The following is a 25,739-nucleotide window of genomic DNA, read 5'->3' on the forward strand; positions in this document are numbered from 1 at the left end:
GGCTAAGGAAATAAATGGAACATTTGGGTTTACATCCTCCAAAGTCCCTGAACCACCTCTAGAACTAAAGCAGGGATGTAGGAGAAGGACACTAAGGATAGGACAAATTAGAAAGTTCTCGATGGCTATAGCTTTAGCTATGTACGGCTTGGTGTCAACTAAAGAACAAACATTATGGAAGGCAAAATGGTGTTGACCAGAACCAAAAAGGTAGCAGAATGTCACCTTTTTACCACATGGGCCATGTTTCTTAACATCTGCTGCTTGTGTGTGTATCAGCCACCCACGTGCCTCCATTCGATACTCTATCGAGAAAGACTCATCAACATGAACGTTCCTGAGGAGCAGATGAACTGAGAAGCAGACACTTAAGATCATTATTGATTAAAAATGAATCCAATGCAGTTCCTCCCAGCTTTCTCTGCTAGTGACAGGCGCCATCATTGAAGGGGCTGAGGTGCATGAAAAGTCGTACTTATTGAAATACAGATCGAGGAGAGCCACGCACAGAAATGTTCACTTCTCCAAGTGCCTGTGTTTTAGTGGAAAACAACCTTTTGAAGGCTTAGTCGGTCCTTCCCCATGTGGCTAGCCAGGGGCAAAGCATTTGGTCCTGAAGCAGGCAGGATATGGCAGACCACTGAGTGGTGTTTGTGGGATGAGCCCATGGGGGTTGAAAACCTAGCTCTGATTCACAGAAGCTCTTATTTCCTCCTCTAGCCTTGTTCATTGATTTCTCTTTCCCAGTGAGTCGCATGCATTCATGGGGATTCCGCTTTCTTTGAATGTTTTCTCAACCTGGAGGCATCGCCTCCATAATGAGAACTCCATAGTTCTCCATAGTTCTCATTATTGCACAGAAATCATGTCGCCGAGCTGCTCTCCTCTCTGAAGCACCCCAACAGTAGTGAAGTAGAGTCACTCGGACAACTCAGTCCTGTGCTGTGGGTGTTCTATGGGTGCTTGACTTGCAGGCCTAAATATTTGGCACTTTTTTCTATTTTGCAGCAGTATTCTCTAGAATCTGTGTGGGCATTTTTTAAAAGAACTGAATGTTGGCATAGGCAATGTACGTTAGATTTCTGAAAATCAACAGTGCAAGCCAGGACTTACAATTCATAAATAAATTTCCATGTTTTCCCTACAGGATATAAAGACTCTGCCTACAAATTCAAATCTGAACAGGGAACTCAACCAAATCCAGTGGATTGAGGTACCATCCTGAGAGCCTTGAAGCATCTATTCTTTTTAATATCTAAAAAGCAGCTAAGGGCAAGCCACAAATGCATCAGCCAAATCCTCCAACTTCTTATCACAGTTGATTTGTGCTGTGTGACAAAACATTTTCTGGGAAGAGACAACTCAAATGTCTACTCATCCCAGACAGATAAGACCAAAGTCCAATTTGGTGAATCAATGAGTTTTATGGGGCTTACTTTCAGGAATATGGGTAAGGAGTTACATATAGGACTGGAACTCACCCAAGGACAACTGCATTACCCTCACTACCCCACAATGGGTGAAACCTTACAAAAACTGGGAACCTGGAGCACACTGCATAACCTGCAGGCGACTCAACAGTTTGGAGAGAGTCCTTTCCAAGTGTTACAGTTGGTCCACACCTCTTCCTGGAAGTTCTAGTTTCTTCTTCTCCCAGGCAACCAGTCTATTCTCAAGGTCTTCTTTGTAGCACAGCTTTCTCTGAAAGGAACTCAGATTTTCTTATGTTCTTACCTACTCTGGCAGGGAAAAGCCTAGTGAATCTGGTCAGTTTCAGGGACTTCCTGGAGCTGTTTCGAGTTCTTTACTTGACTATTTAAAGATGCTAGATGGAATGTTCCAATCCTATAGGAAGTTTTTATAAAAATTTTTTTTATTTCAATTTATTCTTCCCTCAGACAGTATATGTTGACTTCAACCTCCCTTATTCCTCTCTCTCCAGTTCCCATATACATCCACTCTCCCCCAAATCTTCTCCTCCTCTGTTTCCCAGGGATAATAACCAAACATGGTATAACAAGTTACAATAAGATTGACACAGACCCTGAAATCAAGGCTGGTCAAGGCAATACAGGAGGAAAAAATAGTCCCAAGAGCAGGCAAAAGAGTCAGAAACACCCCCTCTAATCCCTGTTAGGAGTCCCACAAATGCCCTAAGCTGAACAACCACGGCATGTATACAAAGGACACAGGCCAGACTCATGCAGGCCCCATGATTGCCACTTCAGTCTCCGTGAGCCCCTACAAGCCCTGCTTAGTCTATGAGCAGTGTCCCCAACCCCTCTGACTCCCTACAGTCCTTCCTTCCCCTCTTCCAAAGGGTTCCCTAAGTTCCGTGTGGGTCCCATCAGCTACTGTAGGAAGCCCCTCAGAGGAAGCTTTTACACAATAATTGCTCAAGTATATTTCATGATTACAGCTTGCAGAGTGGGCAGCCACCTTGGCCTGTGTTTAGAAAGGACCAAGCCTATCTGCCTGCAGAGATTCTATCGGGCAAAACTAAAAATAGTGATAACACTCTTCTGCCTTGGATATAAAATGCCCAACCATTGTAGATGCATGTGTTTGAACTTTTGGTCCACAGATGAAGGTGCTATTTTGGAAGGTTCCAGAACTGTAGGGGTAGAGCACTTTGGAGAGACATGTATCCAGTTAATCCTACCCAGTGATGTGATTAGCTGTCTCCTGCTCCTCCTGCTATGATGTCCAGTGTTAAAGGTCAGAATTCAGTAGTGAAAAAGTTGGCAGGACTGCTGACTTCATTCAGAGGGGAACTGGTTCCGTACGTTTTCCGGTGCACAGAGGATGCTTGCCTTGCTTGGCCCTGATCCCTTGTTCTCTTCATCCAGCCCCTCTCTTCCTTCTTCATTATTGACACTGGTTTTTCTGCCTCCTGCTTGCATAATCCTCTCCTGAGTGATCCATGATAAGGTCCCCAGACTTAATCATGTATCCAAACATTATCATGTAATATTATCCCCAGGTTCCAGGGAATAAAATGTAAATCTGTTGTTTAAAAAAAAATGATACTACAAAAAAAAACCAGTTAATAGTTTGACTTAGCCATATGGTCATGTCACAAAGGATTGAGATCTGGGTAGAATTAACTGGATACATTTCTTTGGTCTCCTTTTCTGGGATGTAACAACCTTGATCATTCTCCTATCTCCTATCATTCTATCTTTCTTTGTCTCCAATAAGACTCAAACCAAAACCAAAACAAACAAACAAAGGCCACTGAATTCCTTCAAGGACTTTTCAATGCCCTTCAGGGTCACTCTGCAACTGTTCTGCTGCAAAGACACAAACCCAAATACGCAAATGTTTTAAAAGTACCTAACTCACTGTTTAGAACCAAGTTGGCTTGAAACCCTGCATGTAAAATCTAAGTGCTGCAAATCCTCTTTATTGTTCAAATGCTCCAGAAAGTACTGTCCCTGGGGCTGTGTGGTGCCATTTGGAATGAAAATGAGCATCATATGGAACCTTGGGTGTAGCTAAAGGTCAGTGGGCTGCCTACTAGACATCTCCGTCCCTCACAACGGGCTCGGCTGTACGAGTGGTAAATTCCACTTGGGGGAAATAAATGCAAGTATTTTTAATAACATGGCTCTGTTTCAACCTTGGCTCTTCCTTGAAGTTCAAAAACACAGTCTCATACCCACGCTCTTATTTTTTAATGTATTCAATCAATATTTCTTGCCAGAAGCAGAATATTTTTGCATGTCGAAAACTGAACCCTTCGCTCTCAGATCCCAAAGGTTACAGTGGTCCCCTTTTCTCTCCTCCGACTCAGTTTCCTTTCCTGTCTCCATCATTAAATGGTTTTGCCTGTCAACAAACTCAGCAGCTGGGGAGGAACTGCAGACTCCCCCCTCGTGCTTATTCTGCATCTAATATCATTCTATACTCACCTGCCAGCAGGGTGAGGTCTCTGCCAATGCCTAGCGTCTACTCAGCTCTCATCCTCCACGGTTACAGAATATTTTGTACACTGTGTGAAGCATTGTTGTGATTGGTGTAATAAAAAAAATAAAATCAATAGCTAGAAAGAGGTACAGAAGGAACTTTGGGGACAGAGAAGACTCTGGGAAGAGAAAAATGGAGATACAGAGCAAGCAGGATGTGCAGGAAGAGAGGTAGCAGCCATGAGTCACATGGCAGAACATAGATTAATATGAACAGGTTAAGTCATAAAAACTAATTAGAAAGAAGCCTAAGCTATAGAGTTAATTTCATAATTAATAAGAAGTCTCCAAGCCATTACTGGGAGCTAGTGGCCCAAAGGAAACCCCAGTTCCACTTCACCTGCTTGGTCACAGTGTTCTGCCCCTCACATTCTCCTCTCGGAGTGGACACACCTGGTCCAGTCCCGCGCACTCTGGACAGAGAGAGTAAAGAGAAATGTCGGTGTCATGCCACTTCCCCGGCTCAAATCCCCACCACCCACTCATGCTGCCCACCCCTCCACAGTGGAAATGTTAGCGTTGTATCACTTCCCTGACTCAAATCCCTCACTGTTTGCCCTTCCACCAACTCGTGCTTCCCTAGTCCTCCTCAGCACCTACAGGTGAACCTTCAAAACCTTAGTTTTAGAGCGGAAACCTTTTATAGTCTCCCCTCAGTCTTCCCTCTGGCGTTATCTCTTCTGGAGTTTCTGAGCCACTTCGGAAACCTCTATGCCAGTTACAAACCTCCCAAAAACAAACTAGCAAGACAAATGCCTTTTACTCTGAGTTTCCAATAGAAGGGATTAAACCGTGTTGTAAAGAAAGGTAGTTAAATAAGGAAGGGACAAAGTGCTTTGAAGGTGAAAGGTTAAGGAAAGAACCATGGTAAGGGATCAGGGTGGTGTTCGGAATCTATTTCCTCTATCAATTCTATGAACAGTTATAAAGAAAATATAAAGGACACATTAACTATGAGAAGGAACATCATTTGGATCTTTTAAAGGCTTCAGTCCTACTTTACAAGTCTTCTCATTTTAAGGACTTGGAAACCGTAGAAATTTTAGTGATGCAGAGGGAAGTTGCTGGGTAGCTTAGAATCAGGAGCGACATCAGACTAGGCTAGGTACCAGGGTGGGGAGAAAACAGTGAGTGCTTTAGCCATGTGATCTGTGAGGCCTATGAGTCTGCTGCAGACAACAGCTCTTTCTTGATGGGCCCCATGGCTGCTGGCAATGCTGTTTCTCATTTCTATTGATGGCTATGGTTGATCCCATTTTCTATTGACTCTCATTGATCTTCATTGACTACGTCTCCAGCTTAGACCCAGCAGTTCATTAATCCACATTTCCTCCTTGCCTACTCCCAGCGGCCTAGCCAATGTGAAACCTACATCAGTGCAAGCACCTGGCTCCTCCATTGGCTACAGAAGCATACTTTCCACACCAGACCACGCAGATGCCAGGCTTTCTCTCTCAGCGAAACTTCCAAGGCCTGGAGAACTGCCCTCCCCTTCAAGAAATCACTTACTCCTTCCCGACAAAAGGAAAGGTCATCAATTCGTAGTTCCTCCTCACCCACAATAAGCCCGTAAATCCTCACCTTATCTTTATACCTAGAACAGTGGTTGTTGTCAATAAGATATTTACATTGTGATTCATAATTGTAGCAAAATTACAGTTATCAGATAGCAGTGAAAATAATTTTATGATTGGTGTCATCACAACATGAGGAACGGTATTAAAAGGCCACAGCAGTAGGAAGGCTGAGAACCACTTGAAGAATGCTCCCTCCTGTTGAAAGAGGTCCTGGCTTGGTAAGTCTGGAGTGGGGCCTGATATGATCCGTCCACCACCAAGCTTCCTGGTGATGCTGCTGTGGCCACAGCTGGTCCTAAGAGCCTGGTTCTTTACTGCAGTTACCAAATACTGGAAGTCATCCCCTGCATAAAGACCAGAAATTCTAAGATACTATCATCTTTCCTTTATTTCTGCCCTTTTCTTCTCTGTGTAAAGGCATAGAAATAAACAACCATCACTAATTTAAGAAAACAAAATAAGCCTTCACTCTTATTAATTCATCCTACAGCCTAACTTCTATTCAAACTGAGTCTCTATAAACATCACACACACTCAAAGACACACACACATACACACAAACACACACACACAAACCACACATACTTGCACACACTTTTAAACCCCCACAATGACATGAAAATTGCCTTTGCCACAAATTACTTCCTATGACTTCCCAAGATTTCACTCAACCTTCTCTGGATCCTCCAGGAAGCCTTCTTCTTCCTCAACCTCTCCCTCTCCTTCTTTATTGATCGAGACTCTTCCCCATCCCCCTCTCCTCCTATTGCCCACTCCACTTGTTTCTCTGTCACTCCACTCATTTCTCTGTTTGCTGCACATCATAAGCCTATAAATGCCTGAAAACATGTCTAGTGTCCTGCTCTCTGTCATGCAAGAGGCTTTCAGTAATATATTTGGAGTGATAGTAATCAATAAAGGTCATTGATAGTTGACCCCTGTCCACCTGCAATGTCCAGGGAGGTGGCAGATTTGGGGATATCTTTTGAAACAGGACTGGCTGTTTTTTCCACCCAAGATTAACTACACTCATCCCTACCCTCCCCCGAAATTCAAGCTAAAAATCATTTGCTTAAGCAAGAAGAAATGAGAAGATTAGCAGACTCCCAGAATGCCAGTCAGCACCCACTCCATGACTGTGTTTTGTTTGCCTGCTTCTTACAGCTCGAGACTATTCCCCCATTCAACAGCACGCAGTGGGTCCTTTAATAATGTTGCACCAGATAAACCTCAGTCATTGTCCTACCTGGGAGCAAATGTTATCTACACTCCATTTGTGTTTGTGACAAATAACCAGGGTCTCAATCCATGGTCTGAATGGCCAGATGAAGTGCATTCTCTGAGACAAAAATCATTCCTCTGCATGTCTCAGTGCATCAGCAATGCAGAGAGTTCCTTTTAAAGTTCAATTTTCGAGGCTGTTTATTTTGCAGCAATTCTAGCTCAGACCAAACTGATTGTTTTCCTGGCTTAAATTGCATTGCAGACCTCGAGGAAAAGAACATAAACAGTTGCCAAATTTACAGCCTTTAAACAACATCGCCTTAACTGAGGGGGATTCCCTTAGTATTGCTGCTTATAATGTTTTCTCTCTGTAAGAACTTTGCCTTTTCTCAGCCATTCCAGAACATGGAGGGTCCACAGGAACTACTTCAAAGAAAATACGTTTTCAATGTAAAGTCTGTACATGTCGGTACCATTGCCAAAGAAGAGGAGTTGGGGTAAACGAACTGAGATGGTCTTAGTCACTTGTACCAATAGTTTGATTCTATCAGCAAAACTGGTATACTATAACCCAAGGTCAGGAATCCAATGCCAGGAGACTTCTAATACATACAAATCAATCTGTGATTTTAGATTTTAATTTTAATCCCAAAATCAATATCTTCACATCTCTTGGCCTTCACTTAACTCTTTAGTCTACAATTTCATTCATTCTCTTGTTAATGTCATCCATTCCTTTGCTTGAGTCATGATCAGTTCCTGCCCAGCTCCAAGCCTGGAAGTCCTCATCGAGTGGCCCTGTGAGTTCATTCTTCTCAGCACCTTATGCGGATCCCCTCTTCCGATGGGTGTGTGGGAGGCAAAAGCGCTCTTAGACGAGAAAACAGCGTGGAGGGGAAGACCAGACAGAACAGGTGCATTGCCAGTGGTCACAAGGCTATTAAATGCTGTCTGCCTGGAGCTCTCTTTGACAATATTGTTGAGCTCTGGAGAGAAAGATCACAGAAGCAATCAAATTGCTACCACATAAATTGTAGCCATTTTCTTCTCTTGGGCCGTCTGCCCTGTTCAACAATTCCATTATACCTCCCCAGTCAGCTGCCTCAGCCTTTTTCCGTCCCCTTCCTTTCCCTCCACAACCTGTGGGTTCAGGTCCTACCCATAGCCCAGAGAAACTAGAAATTATCAGACAGAAATCCTTTCAGCTGCCTATGGCTATGATAAATGAGTCCGCTTCCGTCTAAGAACAAAATTCAATGCTCCTTGCCTTTCTCAAGGCCACTCTGTGGATGCACTCCATCCAGCCTTTCTGTGTCATAAGCCGTTCCTCCTGCTCCTTGACCCTTCCCAGGCCACCTTCTCCCTCCTTCACTGCACTGTCCTTCTTTCGTTCACTCACTGGCTCCCTTTACCCTTATCCTACCCCCACTCCTCAGCCTACTCTTACATTCAAACGTGGCTTTGCTTTGGCCACCCCAGAAATTACACTTGTCAAGGTCACACCGAGCTTGACTGGGTCCTAATTTTAGGAGCTATCTCAGCTGCCTTTGCCTGAAAGGTTTTTTTTTTTTATTATTTTGCTTTTCTGATGTTACTCACCCCCATGCTTTTAGCCTTCTTTGGGTTCATTTTGGTTGCTCCAATCAATCCATCTTTCTCTGCCTGCACTTAAAGGGCAATGCTGTCTTAGGTCCCTTGTTCTTCTTGCTTTCCATCAAATGTCCCTGGGAAGCCTTGTCCACACTGTCCCAGCTCCAACAACTGTTTGTATGCTGAGACTTCCACCTCTCTACCACAAAGCTAGGTTGTGCTATTTCTTGGTTCACCCGTGCGTAGATGGTCTGTGGTCCCTCAGCTCACGGTCTCTGAGATGGATTCCATACTTCCTCCTAAAACCCAGCTTCTTTATCACGGCTCCACAGATGGGCTTACATCAGAAACCTCTGTGGCATCTTCTACATCATCCCGCACGCTCTGGCCGCTGCTAACATGAGAGCGCTACGCTGAGAAAGTTTCCCAAACTTGGCACATACTTACCCGTTTCTCTCTCTTCCCCGTTCTTGCCACCTGAGCTAGCCTACCATTATTTCTGACTCATGCCAGAAAATTTCCCGTCCCTTTACTTTCCCCAACACCGTAACAGCTTCTGATCCGGCCGTTACCTCCACTGAAACCAACATAACAATTAACAAATTTTAAATAAGTCTAGTCAGACAATGGTTTCACTTCCCTTTCAGACATAATCCGCAACCCCAAAAATAACTTTTAAAAACATTAAGAACTGGTTCAACTTCTCTCTTAACTTTCATTCTCTTCCCTCTCACTGCCTCTACCATGTAGAATCCAGACTGTTCCCCAAGCTCAGTGTCTTCGACACCTCCTCTCAGGAGGGGTTAGAAGGACGCCAGTTCCTTGCCTGGATGCTGTCACCTTCCCAAGTTCCTCCCACAGCCCTTCTCCAGGACACTTGTCTCCTACCCTCCTCTCGTGAACCAGATCAAAATCTCTGGGTATACACAGTCTTTATTTTCGCTCTCGTAAACTTTACCCCATGATGGTTTAGCTTTCCATTGTAGTTAACCATATCCACAGAGGGATAAAATCTACTTGTCACATCCAAACTGGCTTCACAGGCTTCGGACAGTGGGGGATGTTTAACATTTGCCTGTGGAATTCTAAATTATGCGTCACTGTCTTTCTCCAACTAAGGTAACTCATTTCATGGCGCCCTTGTGCACTGTGTGCACGGTGTCATCACTTGTGTTTCAGGGTTAGGAGCTGTCTACAAGCATCGTTAGCTATGCATCAGAGGAAATGCTGCTTTGCGTCTTCCTGCGCCTAAGGCGTGTCTAATAATGCATCGTCATTCTAGCTGAGAAAAGAAAATCTTTTGTCATGTATTTCAATAATGAAACAAACTACTTATCATCTCTAATTTCTGCTGTTTTGTAAGACATTCCATATCTTTGAATATAACTAAAACTTGCCTATTGCACCTCCATGATGGAATGGGGTTTGTGTGTGTGTGTGTGTGTGTGTGTGTGTGAGAGAGAGAGAGAGAGAGAGAGAGAGAGAGAGAGACAGAGAGACAGAGAGACAGAGAGAGAGACTATGTGTGTGTATGCATGCAGTGCTGGCAAGCAAAACCATTCCTCCATTAACTATGAGGGCATGGCTTCCATTCAAACATGTTTGCCCATGCATCTTATTTAGGAAATGAAAATAGAAGTGTAATTCTCTCATTGAGGAAGTGAGAAGTTTGCAGACTATGTGAGGTACATGCTTGTTTAAAGAAAACAACTTGTATATGAAAGTTGGGGAAAGCGGGATAATATTCTTTTCTAACATGTTTTAAATAAGTATATACCATTTTATTTCCAGGGAACACTGCCTATTTTTAAAAGTAAGGCCATTAAAGCATCTAAAAGAGTTTCAAATGCCATGTCTCATACACATCTCCTTGATTTCCAAGCTGTCGTGTGGGTAAAAAAAATATCACACTTATTGGAGAAACACAGTAATGACAGCTCAGAGGCTAAGGCTGAAACTTCAAAGTAATTGAACCATTTAACCACTATTTACTTGCCCAGAATTTCTCCTTAGAAATGACCCTTTGCTAAAAGCCTATGTTCTTGTCCCGTGCTGAATTCATAGCCTTTCGGATATGCTCTGTGTTCACTAAGGCTTGCTCCAAAGCTGACGCTAACTATGGTACCTTCTTGACTCCTGGATAGCATGCCTTTCATCCAAATTCTGTGTGATTGTCAGGCAGAAGCTCTCACGCTTGAGCTTGCATTAAAATCACTTAGAATGTCATGGGTTATGAGGGCTCCACACCCACATTGTCTAGTTCAGAAGGCATCTGATGGGGCCCAGGATTTTAATTTCCAGGGTACCTCGAGCAATCATGATAAGATTAATCAAAGGCCAAGTTTTCGTTTGAAATTCTCCTTTCCCAAAGGTAGGTTATTTCCCACAAATACATATTTTCTGTCCCCTAATGATATCAACTGTAGCTTCCTTTTGAAGACCTGGCATCTCATTCATCAATTATGTCTCTAGGGCAGTAATGTCTGGTAGAAATACCATTTGAGCTACCAGGGTAAAATTCGTTCATTCATTCATTCATTCACCTACTTACTTACTGATTTACTTATTTATTTTTTGGGGAAGAGTAAGAAATGATCTCATGTAGCCCAGGCTGTCCTCAAAATTGCTATGTAGCTGAGGATGACCTTGAACTTCCTTTCTCTACCCCCTGAATGCTGGGGTTTCAATTTAGGCAGTACCAAGCGTAACACATGTTAGGTAAGCATTTACCAATTGAACTCAGATCTATCCCCACAAACATGAATATAATTTTTAGCAACCATATTAAAAAGGTAAAGGATTAAGTCAATTTTAATCATACATATTTATATAAATATGATATATTTAAATATATATTTTATTTAGCTCTCCATCAACATATATATGATCAGCATAAAGTATCAATGAGCATTTCAGCTTCTCCTAGTCTTTGAAATTTGATGCATGCATTTTTAGACTTTGGGTGGATTGCTCCCTGAAGTACCCATGTCTCCAGTACTGCCTCACCACACCTGCCCAGTGTTCTCTGCAGTGGATAGCTACAGTCTTAGAAGTTCAGGATCAAAGAAACTGGAGCAGCGATGATGTTCCTTGCTCTGCCCCTTGCTTTGCCTGCCCTCACTAGATTTCTTCAGGTTCAAGATACGCCAGCTGCTCTACCAAGTTGATGTCAAATTTTAAGAAGAACCATATTATTAGATATATACATTGATATTAAAATGCATGTTAGTATCAGAATTTATTCTTTCTTCTTACACACAGAACTAAATGTAAATTACCATGATGCCTTCCTTGCTATAGAGTTTTTAACATATATTTTAATATATTAAATTACATATTAAATATATTTATATTATACATAAATAAAAATTAAATATTTTTAATATAGACTATAGCTGTATACCCTGGTCCTCCCTGATCATCAGGAACTTCTCCCACTAGCAATGCAATCCATGTTAACAGTTCCACATATATGTATCTCCTTATTCTCCCCAACCTTCTGGAATCGTCTATAAATGTACACACAAGCGTCTGTTTGTCTATTAAACTGGGGTCACATTGCACCCACTTTCTGCATAGCTATATTCTTATTCAGTAGGTCATGGGATCCTCGTAAGTCAGCTGAAAGTTGAAGTTAATTCCTTCTGATGACTGCAGAAGAACCAATAGTGTAGGATAGCAAAATGTGCTCAAGATGTCTGTCATCAATGAAAAGTTACATTCGATCCTTTGTTAAGCAGCAAGTGAAAACTGCAAAACTTCGCACTGCATACCGATTTATATGCAATGTTTCCTTGTACCTATTCCCCCTTTTACTTAGTTTGCAATCACATTTTTTAAAATTTTTTCCAGCCTAATTTTATTATCAGTCACAGGTATTCAGAGTATCAGATAGAATATATAAGATCTGGACAGGGGCAAAACATACAACCCTGTTCCCCACCACCTGTCCTGTTCCCCACACCTGCCCCTGTTCCCCACCACCTGCCCTGTTCCCCACCACCTGCCCTGTTCCCCACCACCTGTCCTGTTCCTCACCACCTGTCCTGTTCCCCACCACCTGCCCTGTTCCCCACACCTGCCCCTGTTCCCCACCACCTGTCCTGTTCCTCACCACCTGTCCTGTTCCCCACCACCTGCCCTGTTCCCCACACCTGCCCCTGGTCCCCACCACCTGTCCTGTTCCTCACCACCTGTCCTGTTTCCCACCACCTGCCCTGTTCCCCATCACCTGCCCCTGTTCCCCATCACCTGCCCCTGTTCCCCACACCTGCCCCTGTTCCCCACCACCTGTCCTGTTCCCCACACCTGCCCCTGTTCCCCACCACCTGTCCTGTTCCCCACACCTGTCCCTGTTCCCCACCACCTGTCCTGTTCCCCACCACATGCCCCTGTTCCCCACCACCTGTCCTGTTCCCCACACCTGCCCCTGTTCCCCACCACCTGCCCCTGTTCCCCACCACCTGTCCTGTTCCCCACCACCTGTCCTGTTCCTCACCACCTGCCCCTGTTCCCCACCACCTGTCCTGTTCCCCACACCTGTCCCTGTTCCCCACCACCTGTCCTGTTCCCCACACCTGCCCCTGTTCCCCACCACCTGCCCCTGTTCCCCATCACATTTTTAACTTTTAGCCTGAACTTTTTCTTACCACACTTTCTTCCTTTCCTCCCAACAAGAGCACTGACCATTAGTGGTCTCAGTAATTCATTGGAAACCATTTCCTAAAAAGCCCTGCGAAGGGCACACACTGGTGTCTACCCGCTTAGCTCTCTCTGGAGAACCACTATTCAGATATTTTATTCACTTGTCTGCTTTTCTGACAAATGGTAAACAAGCCTGGGAGAAGCTCACAAGGATTGTATGGCTGTATGCCCACTCGGTCTGCAAACAAATCTCAATCCACATAAGTAGAAGAAATTTCCTTATTTATGCTTTAAATTGTTTTTTAAAAAAAGACAATAAATTAAAGGACATGAGCTTGAGAACCTAACCAGCGTTACTCAGAATATCTCCAGTGATAGCAGTGGTCAGAATGATAGAAAAGCAATAACTATTCAACTTCACTGTGCAACAGGGTCAGTTTTGGTGCTTTCCAGATGAAAATTTGTCTCTTCAACACCTCTATGGAGTAATTCTCTTATGTTATTATGATTCCCCTCTACATCTACACATCCCACAGCCAGCATTGAAATGGGAGTTGCCTAGCTCCAGGATCTTAATTCTCTGCTTTACCTGTCTCTGAGTTTTGGCATCCTCATATGTAAATAGGGTAGGACTGCGAGAACCCTGCCTAGGATAGCTGTGATTTGAAAGGCATTCACAGTTCTAATGAGGTGGGACACTCGTGCTTCAGTGTGGAAAATTTGACTAAGCAGATGGCCAGGCAGGCAAGCTAGAGACAGCTAATACTGAACCAGATTGTCGCCGTGTGCCCAAAACTAGCTCGTTAGCCTGTCTTTAGAATAAGAGCAGCTACCTTTCTCTTTTGTGTCTTGGCCATTTCTTCTTCTCTAGGCTTCGCCCTTTGCAATCGACTTAACTGGAACACCAAACAATAAATCTTATGTGCTAAGGGGCCAGAAAACTCTCTAGAGTTCTTGGACTGAAATCTGTGTGGGAGTTTGGCAATATTGAATTTTCAAATAAAATGATTAACAGTCACCTTCAGGGCAGCCTCTGAGAAAATGATCCTTCCTGAATCTTGCCACCTTAATCTAAGGAAGCTTTTTGTTTTTAAGTTTAATCAAAAGGGTTTGGAAGTAACATAGGGATTAGTGATTGAAAGCAGGTAGAGAGAGCCATCTAGTCCAATGTTCCTGTTGGCAACTGGAATGCTATCCCTCTTCTCTGGCTATGCTGAAAAATGCCCCCGGGACATGTCACCAGGAAGGGCTAAGGCATTTCATTCCATTTTAACTGTGCACGTCTCTAATTGCTGGTTTTATTATCAACATTTTTCCAAGATTCTAATAATTGAAAATAGACCCACCTGATCAGAAAACTATTTTCTTTTCCAGGGCACAATAAGTCCCATCAGATTTGGTGAAGCAGAGAATTAAAATCAGAGGGAAGGACATAATCCAATCCAATTCAATTGCAAACCGAAGCTCACAGCCCTACTATTCACTGAAACAATGATTTAGATGATCTGAGAAATAAATATAGGATGTTTATGGCTTCACACAATAGAAATTAGCCTCACTTATGTGGCAGGAAGATCATTTACAACTAATTTCTAAAAGATACCAAGTGTCGATATTGAACTTTCAAATCAAGGCTAGAGATTGGAATAATCAAAAGAGGACAATTAAACAGTATAAAGTTGTTTTCAGAATTTTCGAGGAAGCCATACTACTTTATTTGGGGTTTTTTTTTTTTGAGTCAGAATTTCTCTGTAGCTTTGGAGCCTGTTCTGGAAATAGCTCTTGTAGACCAGGCTGGCCTCGAACTCACAGAGATCCATCTACTTCTGCCTCCTGAGTGATGAAATTAAAGGCATGCGCCACTACCACCCAGAAACTACTTTAAAGGGTGCAGACAAAGATGACCTGGCAAGTCTAACTTTCTAAAAAAATATCTGCATTGATAAGCAATAAAATTAAGGCATTGTTTCCCGAGGCATCCCCATGTCATCCTGGCTGTCTTCTATGACTTCTATGCTCATCACCAGAGCTAGGCTACTTCCCTGTCAACCATCTGTGCCTCCTGAGGACCAAATGTCACTCTTGGGAAGAAGTTCTGTGAAGCTCTTTCTTTAAGGGGCCATTTCCCTGCCTCACAGGTGAATTTTATAACTAGAACTCCCCTTTCCATTCAGCTGTTCTCCCACTCACCGCCCTCCTTTGTCTCCTATTCACCCCAGAAGCTTAAATAGCCAAGTTGTTTACTTCTACTGCAATCTCATCATCCCAGGTGTTGTCAAACCTTGAGAGAAATGAGCAGTGGCTCTTCTTTTCAAGACGATTGCTTTCTGAGATGGAACAAGCGGAGATTGTTCTGTCCTCCACATCTCGATTTCTCATTAGCTGTGAGACTTTGGGAAAGTCACTTGATATTTTTGTGCTTTCGTGTCTCACCCGAAAAGCAAGAAAAAATAGTTCAGTGGAAGAGAAAATAAGATAATCCATAAAGATCTCCAAGGAAGTATTTAAAAATCAAGGAGCAATGTCACTTGCCTGTAATTCCAGCACCTGGGAATCTGAGACCCAAAGGCCAAGCTGCACAATGCAAGTGTGACCTTGTCTGGGAAAGAGGGAAAAGTAAAAGAAAGGAAAGAAAAGACGACTGGAGCAATGTTTGCTGAACTGAGAAGTATCCACAGGTTCTGGACATTAGTGGAGCTAATATAAGAGAAATGTGAACCATTTTAGCTGGCATTTTTAATGTCTCAGAATAAAGGAATGAGCATTAGACCATACCTAATATTTATGGTGAAGAAAAACACATCCTCATGACATCCTACACATCTTCTATCTCCCAGAAAAGCTACACAAGCTAGAGATTCGTATTCCAATCCTTCTTCCAGCTGGGATGAGTACTTCATGGTGTACTACAGCTAGATACATCTGCCACAGATCCTATCAGGACTGGTAGAAAAGGAGGTTATGTGTATGGTTCTAGCAACAGAATCCAGAGACCCATGCTGGTGAAATCAATGGGTCACCTGCTCTTTCTGTGGCCAAGGTAGGTCTTTACTGCTCCCTATTTGTACTTTTTGATCCTTGCTTCAATTTTCTTATCTCCAGCTTTGTTTTGCTACTGCAGATATTGTCCAGATACAATTTCCTCCAGTAAGTTAAATTATCCAAGGCTAGTTTTATTGATACCAAATTGGTTCCTGCTGTGCCCTCCACAACACAGTATCTCAGTTATCTTGCATGTAGTTCTATGGGATCCCAAGATAACTGCCTGTCTAATATCTACTTCAACTCTCAGGCTGAAATTACACCATCCCCTTTAAGATTTTATTTCCTATAAGGGATACTCTATTCTGGTCATTAACTCAAGCCCATGTACTAACTGCTGAAACCAATGTAAAAGTTAAGTCAGCATTTTGGCTGGCATGTTTAGTGTCGTAGAACAATGGAGGAAAGAAGTTCTATCTCGTCATCATACAATGCCAAACATGTAAGGTGACAGGACTTTTCAACAGCAGAAACCCCTCATCTGCGGAGATATGTCTTCTCCAAGTCATCCACACGTGTCTGTAGAGAGTCACATTGCGACAGCAGTAAAATTTACATCATTAGTGTCTTTACTCTCTCTGTCTCTGTCTCTCTCATACACAGGGACAGAGAGGGGGGAGTGAGGGGGGAGAGAGGGAGGGAGGAAGGGAGGGAGGGAGGGAGAAGAAGGGAAGGGGAAGGAAAGAGAGAGGAGAGGAAAGGAGGAGAGGAGAGGGAGGGGAGGGGAGGGGAGGAGAAGTATAAAATCTTTATATCGAAAATGATCCAGAATCTTCAGCCCTAAACTAGTAACATACTAATATATGCTTGATAACTGACTGAGAAATGGAGATTGGAAAAGGTGGAAGTAAAACCCTGATTTGTAGCATTTCCCGATCTGCTTTGCCTTGTGTAAACACACCTACCATGTCCAGTTTGAAGCCACCGAAATTGTATTTATAAGACCATAAAATCTTTGGCTATTTCATGATTTCTTCTTGTACTTCCGTATCTGACTGCATGCCCAGCAGTAACTCACCAGCTTCTTGTGTGTGCCACAGGACTCACTGGTCTTTTCGACTTTCCAGATGGTTCCCACTCCACTCCTACTTTATTCAAGGTCTTCCACTGGACCGTGTCAGGTTCTCTGTGCTTTCCCTCAGAACACTTAGTCAGGTTATATATCATTGTGTGGTGTGTGGCATAGCAAGTGAGCATTAGCTACAGAGCAATGTGTGATCAGATAAGCTTTTTTTCCCCATTGCTCCTATGCAGTTTTTTTGTAAGGGAAATTTGGGGAATTATCAGAAAACTTCACTGTCTGAGTAAATCTTCCTGGTCCATATAACCACAAATACCACAGGAATCCTTCTATGTTCTGCTTGCTTTCTTAAAACCTTGTATTATCAAAGCTAGAAAAAACTGTTCCAATTGCTTTTTATCTGATCACCAGATATTCTCTGCATGTACCTCGTGGTACCTTGGGGAAGTTGGGATGGGACGATGGGAAGATGTGCTGCCCAACAATAGAGTCTTGACTTGCCTCAGCCATCTCTCCAGAGAGTTACAGCTTTCACACTTGCTCCTTCTCTTCTTTATAAAATTCCTCTTGAACGGTTTTGACTGAAAAAAATTGAAGTTAGTTTTGGTTTTATAGATATGCAAAATAAATATTCAAAGAAGTGTAGAATAGTAGGGCATATTATTCACGGGTCTCATGGGGAAACCGTCTCCTGGTTTTAACAGTCTCTCTTCTCCTTCTTCCCTCCTCGCTCAGTCTCAGCAAGGAATCCAATTTCCAATTCTATCACATTTTCAAAAGGTTGAATTCTTTCCAATACTGTACCACATGCATCTCCCATTTGCATTTGGGTAACAAAGTATTTGTTCTAAGATCACTCTCCTTGTCCTAATTCGTTTTCATTGTCTTTCTTTCCACAGTGCACACAGCATCATTAGAAACTTTACTGCTAGCTTGAGAAAAGCCCCATGGTCCACACATCTTCTCCACAGAAGACTTCCTTAGTTTTGAAACAAATGATAATTGTTAGACCCTATATAAATACACAACACAAAACAGTACATACTTAATGATCTGAAGAAAACCAATCTTGCTTCTTTCTGTCCACATCAACTTTCCTACCTCAATATGCAACTGAAATGCTTTAATCTACTAGAAATCTACATTTTGATCAGAAGTTCAGAATAAGGAACAAAAATAAATACTAGACAGCTCAGGTCTAGAATGCTATTTCTTTTTCTGAGCAACTAGAAACCTCTTACAGGCCATAAAGGTTTCACTTCATATCTCAGTGGTATCGCATTCCAGGCATATAACCTTTGGCTAGTCATTTTCCATATCTGAGGCTCTATATCATTAGAGGAAAAGCATGTGCCTTCTATAGATTATTGAAAAAACATTATGAAGCAAGTTCTGGCATAAAGTAAGTGTTCAACAAATTATCACGTTTCTGCCTATAAGTGAATACTATAGTTCTGGCCCTCATAATCAGATAAGGGCTTATCTATAGATTCAGTAACAAATTTGTCTCTGGCAAACACAAAAGTAGCTCGTTCACCCTATTTTATTCAGCTAAACAAACTAGATATTGAGTTCTTAATATCTGTTAGACACAGCATCATGCCTAGACTGTAAGAAATAACAGATATTCAGTTCTTGCCTTCAAGGGGTTGACTGTACAACCCATACCTGGGGTAAGAGTTTACACATCTTAAATATTTTTAAGAGAGAAAATATGAGCACATGGTCAAGTATCAGTTTTTCGAGGAGAGAGAGAGAGAGAGAGAGAGAGAGAGAGAGAGAGAGAGAGAGAGGAAAGAGCAGAGAGAGGGGTATCTTTTCTGTCTCTAGATTGCAGAATGAGTGCCCATTTGGTTACTTTTTCTCTCTTAAGCCACAACTTTCTGAGAGTTATTGTGGTGTTCCTCTATCTTATCCCTCTGAGTTAAATGATTCTAATCCTTCAGCGTTCTCTCGGAGGTCCTATCTGCCAGCCCTCCGTTTAATCATTTTCACTGTTCCCTTCTGGAGTTTTTCCAAGTCCTCCACATCCCAATGTGTTGCTTTGTCATTGAGTTCAGTCTTCTGAGCAATTTATCCCGTCATATATACAAAGGAAAAAGGAGAGCAACCTCCAAAGAGGAGGATGGTAGGTAGAAGCAAGGACGATTGCCTAAGTAAGGGGTTCATGGAAAGCACTGACACCCACAAAGAGAATTAGCACTTACTGTCACCCGCAGTAGGGAGCAGGCTAAAACCGGAACAGTTTTTAAATAGTGCCAACCATTCTACTCACAATTATCTAAATTGCTTTTAAGTGTATGACTTTTAACGGCAAACTTGAGACTTGCTGCAGTCTGAGACTATCAGAACAAGACCAACAAAACCTGTGAAGCACAAAAGTGAAAGAGATCAAACCAGAGTGCAGAATTTAATAAAATGCCTCTGGCCATCAGGTAGACACCTGAGCACTGACTACATTCCCAAGCAGTGACTTTGGCCAGTCTTGGCACATGCGAAAGATCTTTCATTTCTGTTCAATCCATCAGCATAATTAATATTTCTTGGGCTGAAAGTGCAGCAAACTTTAAGTGATCTTAAGAAATAACAGATAGAGGTTAATCAAATGCATGCCTATCACAGCATGCTACCAACACAGGCAGAAAGAAGAAAATACAAAAACAGAACTCTAGTAAAATATCCCTTCTAGACGTAAATGACTTTCAAGGCGTCTCTTCTCATGCATTCTATCTGCCTTCTGTTGTTGTAGCAGTGAGTTTTTCCAGCACTCTGAGACACAGCAGCACATCCATGAGTGTACGTGTGCACACACCAACGAGAGAGAAAAAGACAGAGTGTGTTATGTTTCATCCATCACATTTCCCAATCCTCTACAGAAACTGTGAAGATTCCTCCTAGTTAATGGTCTGCCTGTTGCTTGCACATCTTTGTATTTGAAACCATAATTTAAAAACAAAATGTTTTTTCTCATTCTGGAAAAGCTAAAATACATGCTTAGAGTGAAAATCTTGGTTATGTGTAGGGTGAGGTGGGGAGAGCAGGAGGGGACGCAGGGACCAAGCATTGGTCTTCTGGGCTGTTTCCAGGCAGACAGTGTTGGCCAAGTCTAGTGCTGTTTCTGCAGCTACTTGGACCCCTACAAGACCCTGCCTGGCCTAAAATTGGTTGAACTGGCAGGCGTCTGTCAGGAGACAGCTCTGGATAGTAAGCAGGAGAGATGAAGCAATATTATGGGACACCCTTCCTGTAAAGTTCTCCAAAAACCCCTCAGATCTAGGTATAGAAGTAATTCATGGTTTGGTGTTGAATTGCCCTCACATAACTGTAGATACACAAGTAATAAAGTCTATCAATTAATTCCTTAAACCCTCAGATACATACATTTAATGTTGTGATTGTGAAATAATCGACACTTGAAGATAGCCAAGAATTTATCATGGAATCAGAACAAGAAAATGCCTCATGGGTGTAGGCAGGAAATCAAGAGTTACTTATTACCGGATTGAGCTGATCTATCACCCCGCCCTTGACAGTTCCCCATATTCAGCCATGGATACCTGTAGCAGCAGAGTGAGAGAAAGGCATCTGCACACAAACACTGTTGCGGGATTATATACGGTGAGAAGCTCTAAAACAAAGGGGCTCAGAGCCAAAGCATGCTAGTTGGTCCTTAACAAATATGCACTATAACTCAGCAGCTATAATTTTTGCAAAAGGAAGCCTCTACTAATGAACTGGCACTACAAATAGCCTCTGATTTCATTTGTTTGGCAATAGAGAAAGTCTTATAAATTCTAACAAACTTGAGAAAGTGAAAGCAGGCCATTCTTAGTGACATGTTACCAGATTGCCATATAGTTAGTGATTATGGCAAGTTGCCCAAACTGATGGCTTAACAAATCATTACTGGACACAACCCAGCATCTCCTTCTTTACCCAAATGTGTTCTTCATAGACTTAACACCAAATAACTCCTAAAAGCCAATAAAATTTTGTACTATCCCTCTGAAATCCACTATGGGAAGCCATTTTTTAAAATACAGTTTCAACTTGAGAAATAATTCTGTGGGATATTATCATCCCTATATAGGAAGGACTAAAAATAATATGAGAATGCTTCATTAAATACACACACACACACACACACACACACACACACACACACGCTCATCCATCTAGAAAAAGCAGGAATCATCTGCTACATAGCTTTGTGAAACTTGAAAAATTAAAAGAAAATTCCTGTTGATTTTCAAAAGCCAACCACTTGGGTCATTTCTTTTTAAAAAAAAAGAGAGAGAGAGAGAGAGAGAGAGAGAGAGAGAGAGAAAGATAGCCAGCAGATTAAAGGAGTTCCATTTATAAAAAATCAAATGAACCTCTAACAAAGCTTGTTTAGGGACATGAATAAATCATCCATCCATGAATTATTCATTGTTATCAAGAAACAAACTGGGGATTCCAGGAACCAGGCAGGATCTGGTGAGTGAACAAGTTCATCTCACACCCTCCGCAGAAAGGGAGAGGACCTCTGCCATGGGTACTGTCACGCCAATCCTCAGTTCATGAGACATTTATCACCTTTACACCCAAGGACAAAGCAAATAAAGTCTAATCCACAATGGGCTCAGTAAGTAGACAATAATCAGGGTTTTCCCCAACCCTGTCTTTCTCTCTCTCTCTCTCTCTCTCTCTCTCTCTCTCTCTCTCTCTCTCTCTCTCTCTCTCTCTTTTCTTGCTCCATCTCTCTGTCTCACTTTTATATACATAGAAAATATGAGATGTGTGTTATAGATCATGGGGTTGACTCTGACTTGACTCTGAAGGAATTGACCAGAAAACTCCTTGATAACAAGCTGTTGGCTCAGTCAGACCTCATTAACAGATGGGGTGGGCTTATTCTTTGGAAAGAAAAGGAGAGGGTGGAGGGGAGGCTCCCAAATTTAATGCACTAACCAATGCATGTGTGTGTGTTCCAGGTCCAAACTGCTTTGCCGGAACGACAATAATTCCAGCTGGCATTGAAGTGAAAGTGGACGACTGTAACATCTGTCATTGTCACAACGGGGACTGGTGGAAACCCGCTCAGTGTTCGAAGCGCGAATGTCAAGGCAAGCAGCCTCTGTAGGGCAAATTCCCGAACAGTTACCAGTCCTAGGAAGGGATGCTATGGTTTCTACACGGCACATGTTTAACATTCAACAAAATGAGCAAACAAACTCCTGCCAGCTACAACAGGGTCACCAGCAAAACCTTCTGGAGTTGACAAAGGTGATTATTTTACGAAGAGGAAGTTTCTCTCTCTTTCTCTTGCTATATAAAATATACATAGCATATAGCTATCTACACCACTTTTGTAATTACCAATGCTTGATGGTGACTTGACAACCAAGATTTTCTGTGACAAGAAAGAAAACCACCTTGGACAGGCTCCCTCCCAGATGATGCCTGTGACCTGCCAGTTCATGTCCCTTGACTTACTCCATTTTTACTCTGCTGTGCATACTACACTTTTCTCTTGTGTATTTTCTACCTTTGGAATCTAAAGAGGTCAGGAGTGACTGTGCAGTAAAGGTTTGTGTTACATCGGAAGTGTTTGATAAAGAAACGTGTCAGGGGAGGTATCCTTTCAGAGGGGGACAATGCCATGGTTCTCTTGGAGGCAATTATCATGTCTGTAGGCTAAGAAACAAAGTAGCAAACTGGGTCCTCTGCAGACTGAGGTGAGGAACGACTATTCTGTCCAATATGTTGGGGCTCACTGTTGATTCATACAAACCACACATTTCATATATAAAACTTTGAAACTGCCAATCAGAAACAAGTAGAAGAAGAACACCATGAGTTGACTGGAGGACCCAAAGAGACAAGTATTTAAAGCTGTGGTATATATTCACCAGACTTCTTCATGATGCCAGCTTTGAGTTTGGTTTATAATTAAATACACCACAAAGCCCATCTTGTCACCAGGCAATATAAATACCAGAACCAGGGTGAACAGCCCCCACTGTGAATTAATCTTTCTAAACACTTCTAACTTTCCAGTTCCACATTGGCTGAAAGCCAGCCCTCCACAGCAGTTTTTATGGTTCGGGACTGTGTTTACCACATTACAGTAACAACCACTCAGCCCTAAATCTAAAATCCAGATTCAGGACACTCTTTCCACCTTAAGTGCTGATGTAAATTAAAGATTAGGGTAGAGTGAGTCTTGCACAATACAATTTCATTAGTTGAACATTTTTAATGTATATATTAGATACTGAACTATTAAATTGAACTTTTGAAGAGTCTCAAGGTTGCCCTGGTAATGCTGCTAGTATAACAATGGAAAAAACCAATAATAAAAGAAATACACAGGGTATCTAATGCCACCTTCAGTCAAGCGCAAAATTCACAGTTCTGAGACCACGTGACCCAGTCATGTATTCCCACTTCCTATCCTAAAACCCCTGGTGCAGATCTAATAGGGAAATTTCAAACTTTTCTTCATATCCAGTTTTCTTTCCTTTTCCTGTTTTCTGTTCCCAAACCCAGTCTGGTTTGTTTGGTTTCTGTGTAGAGACACATTACACAAACAGATGTCTCAGTCTCAGTCTCTGACATGTGGGGCCAGATTGGGAGGGGTTATGCTACACATTCTTAGGATGCTAAGTGGCAATCCTGGATTTCAGCTGCCAGGTCAAGAACATCCACCCTGTTATATCAACCAAGTGTCCTCAGACATTGCCAAAAGTCCTCAAGGGGTGTTGGTGGGGAACAAAATTTTCCCTGGCTCAAAAGCTGTGTCATTAAGCTGTGTCATTTTTGCATATGACATACCAGACAGTTTCAACTGCACACACATGGCTTTGTTGAGGCCCTGAGCCCTTTAGATCATACACAAACTGCAACCCCAGGGTCAACCTACCCCCCCATCACGTGGCGCTTCTAAGAACCACTCTCTGGACATCAGTTTCTATAGTCTCATAAATTAGCTTTCTCACCTAAAGTTGTCGGCCTCTCCTCCCTGAAAGCACCACCTGCCATCAAGAAAGAGTTGTCATTTCCAAAATGAATGTGATGACGAGCCAGACCTGACATTTTTACACACACACTGTGCTTGTGTTGTGACACAAATAACCATCCCGGCGCCATCCAAGGAAGAATATCCGGCTGCCTTCCCTTAGAACGCCAATTTGCTGCAAGGTTGGTGCCTTTCAGTTGCCACTGTGGATACATCATCGAGACAGCCATGAATCATTCATGAGCAATTCCGCATGATTTATGCCTGCACTCACAAGCAAAGGCGCTGCACACTTCAGCCTGTGTCTAGACAGAGTTGTACTGTACAGCTTTCTTTGCCCTGAGGTTGCCTACTGACAGTCCCCAAAATCCACATTATTGAGAGGAAATACTAGTATTATTGTCAATAATACTATTATTATTATTAATGACAGAAATAGATATAAAACTGAAAACGTCACTAATAGAGCCATGTAGCATAGACTTTATTGATTATTAAGGAGTTATTATGTCCTTGTGAGAAACAAAGACTGTGAAACTTGGAAGCCAAGGTATAGAAATGTTGCCTCAAAGTCTAAGACCACTGATACCCACAGCAAAGATTCGGTGGGATAGATTGTAACAACCGCAGAGATTCTTCTACAGAGTTCCCTACAGGCAGTCCTTCAATGGCCTCTATTACACACTTGACAAGGGGATTCTCATCACTGCTCATGTTGGGTTGGGCCTGCTTTCTTTTGTCTGTTTGTTTTATTCTTCTGTTTCTTTCAATTTCACTACACTGCTTCCTAATCCTCCCAATCACCAGTGCTTTCTCTCTTTTAGAGAGGGACAAGCCTATACTGTGACAGAATTTCTCCTAAACTGATAAGCATTTGACAACTTCCTCCTAGCCAGGTCACTGGGATATTCTTCCCGAAACCCTGCACATCAGAGTTCTTCTCGCCTCATCCTTTTGTTGTTGCTGTTGTTGTTGTTCTTTTGAAGGCCTTGATTGCAGCCACACAGTCCCCTCTTTGTTATCCTATCTCTTCTGCCTTCCCGTATCCGCTTGAGATTCAGCTGTATTTGAACAAGGGGTCAGAATCCGGTGTATCAGCTGATGCCTGTTGAACTGATTCAGCTTCTAAAAGCTTTGAAAAATGGTGTGCCTGAAAACTAGTAAGAGAAAGAGAGGGATAAAAACACTAAATACTAAACTGTAAAAAAAAAAAAAAAGAAGGGGGGATTCTAGCAACAATATTTGATGTGTAAAAGAATATATTATTAAAAAATTATTTTGTTAAATATAAAGTGTGTTACCCAGTGAACATTGTTTGTGGTATATTTTCCTTCCCAAGTTTCTCTTCTCTCCACTCCTTCAATGACAATTCAACTCACAATGGCATCTGTCATCCTACAGCACACATGCCATTACAGCTGTAGCCAATAGAATTAAGTTTTAACTCTGGAATGTGCCTGCGTGCTTTTTCAGTTTTCAAAATACGATGCAAGGCTGATGAAATAAACTGCCAGTGAGAGTATTTTAAATGGTAGGATGCCAACCTTCCCTTCCTCCCCACCCATATGCAGCACTACAGTGTTCGAATTTCAGGTGTGCCAAGCACAATGCTGGGCTCAGAGGCCCCGGCATTCTGTTCAGTCTCTATAACAAACCTGATAGGAGGGAAT

The 25,739-nt window shown here is 42.4% G+C and overlaps 1 protein-coding gene across 1 annotated transcript in view; it reads left to right on the top strand.

The window, feature by feature from the left end:
• Positions 1-25,289, top strand: part of Vwc2l (von Willebrand factor C domain containing 2 like) — a 159,205-nt gene extending 133,916 nt beyond the window's left edge. The window contains exon 4 of the mRNA XM_075951746.1: positions 22,043-25,289. Coding sequence (XP_075807861.1) covers positions 22,043-22,191 — 149 coding nt within the window. The 3' untranslated portion in view covers positions 22,192-25,289. The remainder of the gene's footprint in view (positions 1-22,042) is intronic.
• Positions 25,290-25,739: the final 450 nt, after the last annotated feature.

The sequence above is a fragment of the Microtus pennsylvanicus genome, chromosome 17, assembly GCF_037038515.1.
Source record: "Microtus pennsylvanicus isolate mMicPen1 chromosome 17, mMicPen1.hap1, whole genome shotgun sequence".
Lineage (NCBI taxonomy): Eukaryota > Metazoa > Chordata > Mammalia > Rodentia > Cricetidae > Microtus > Microtus pennsylvanicus.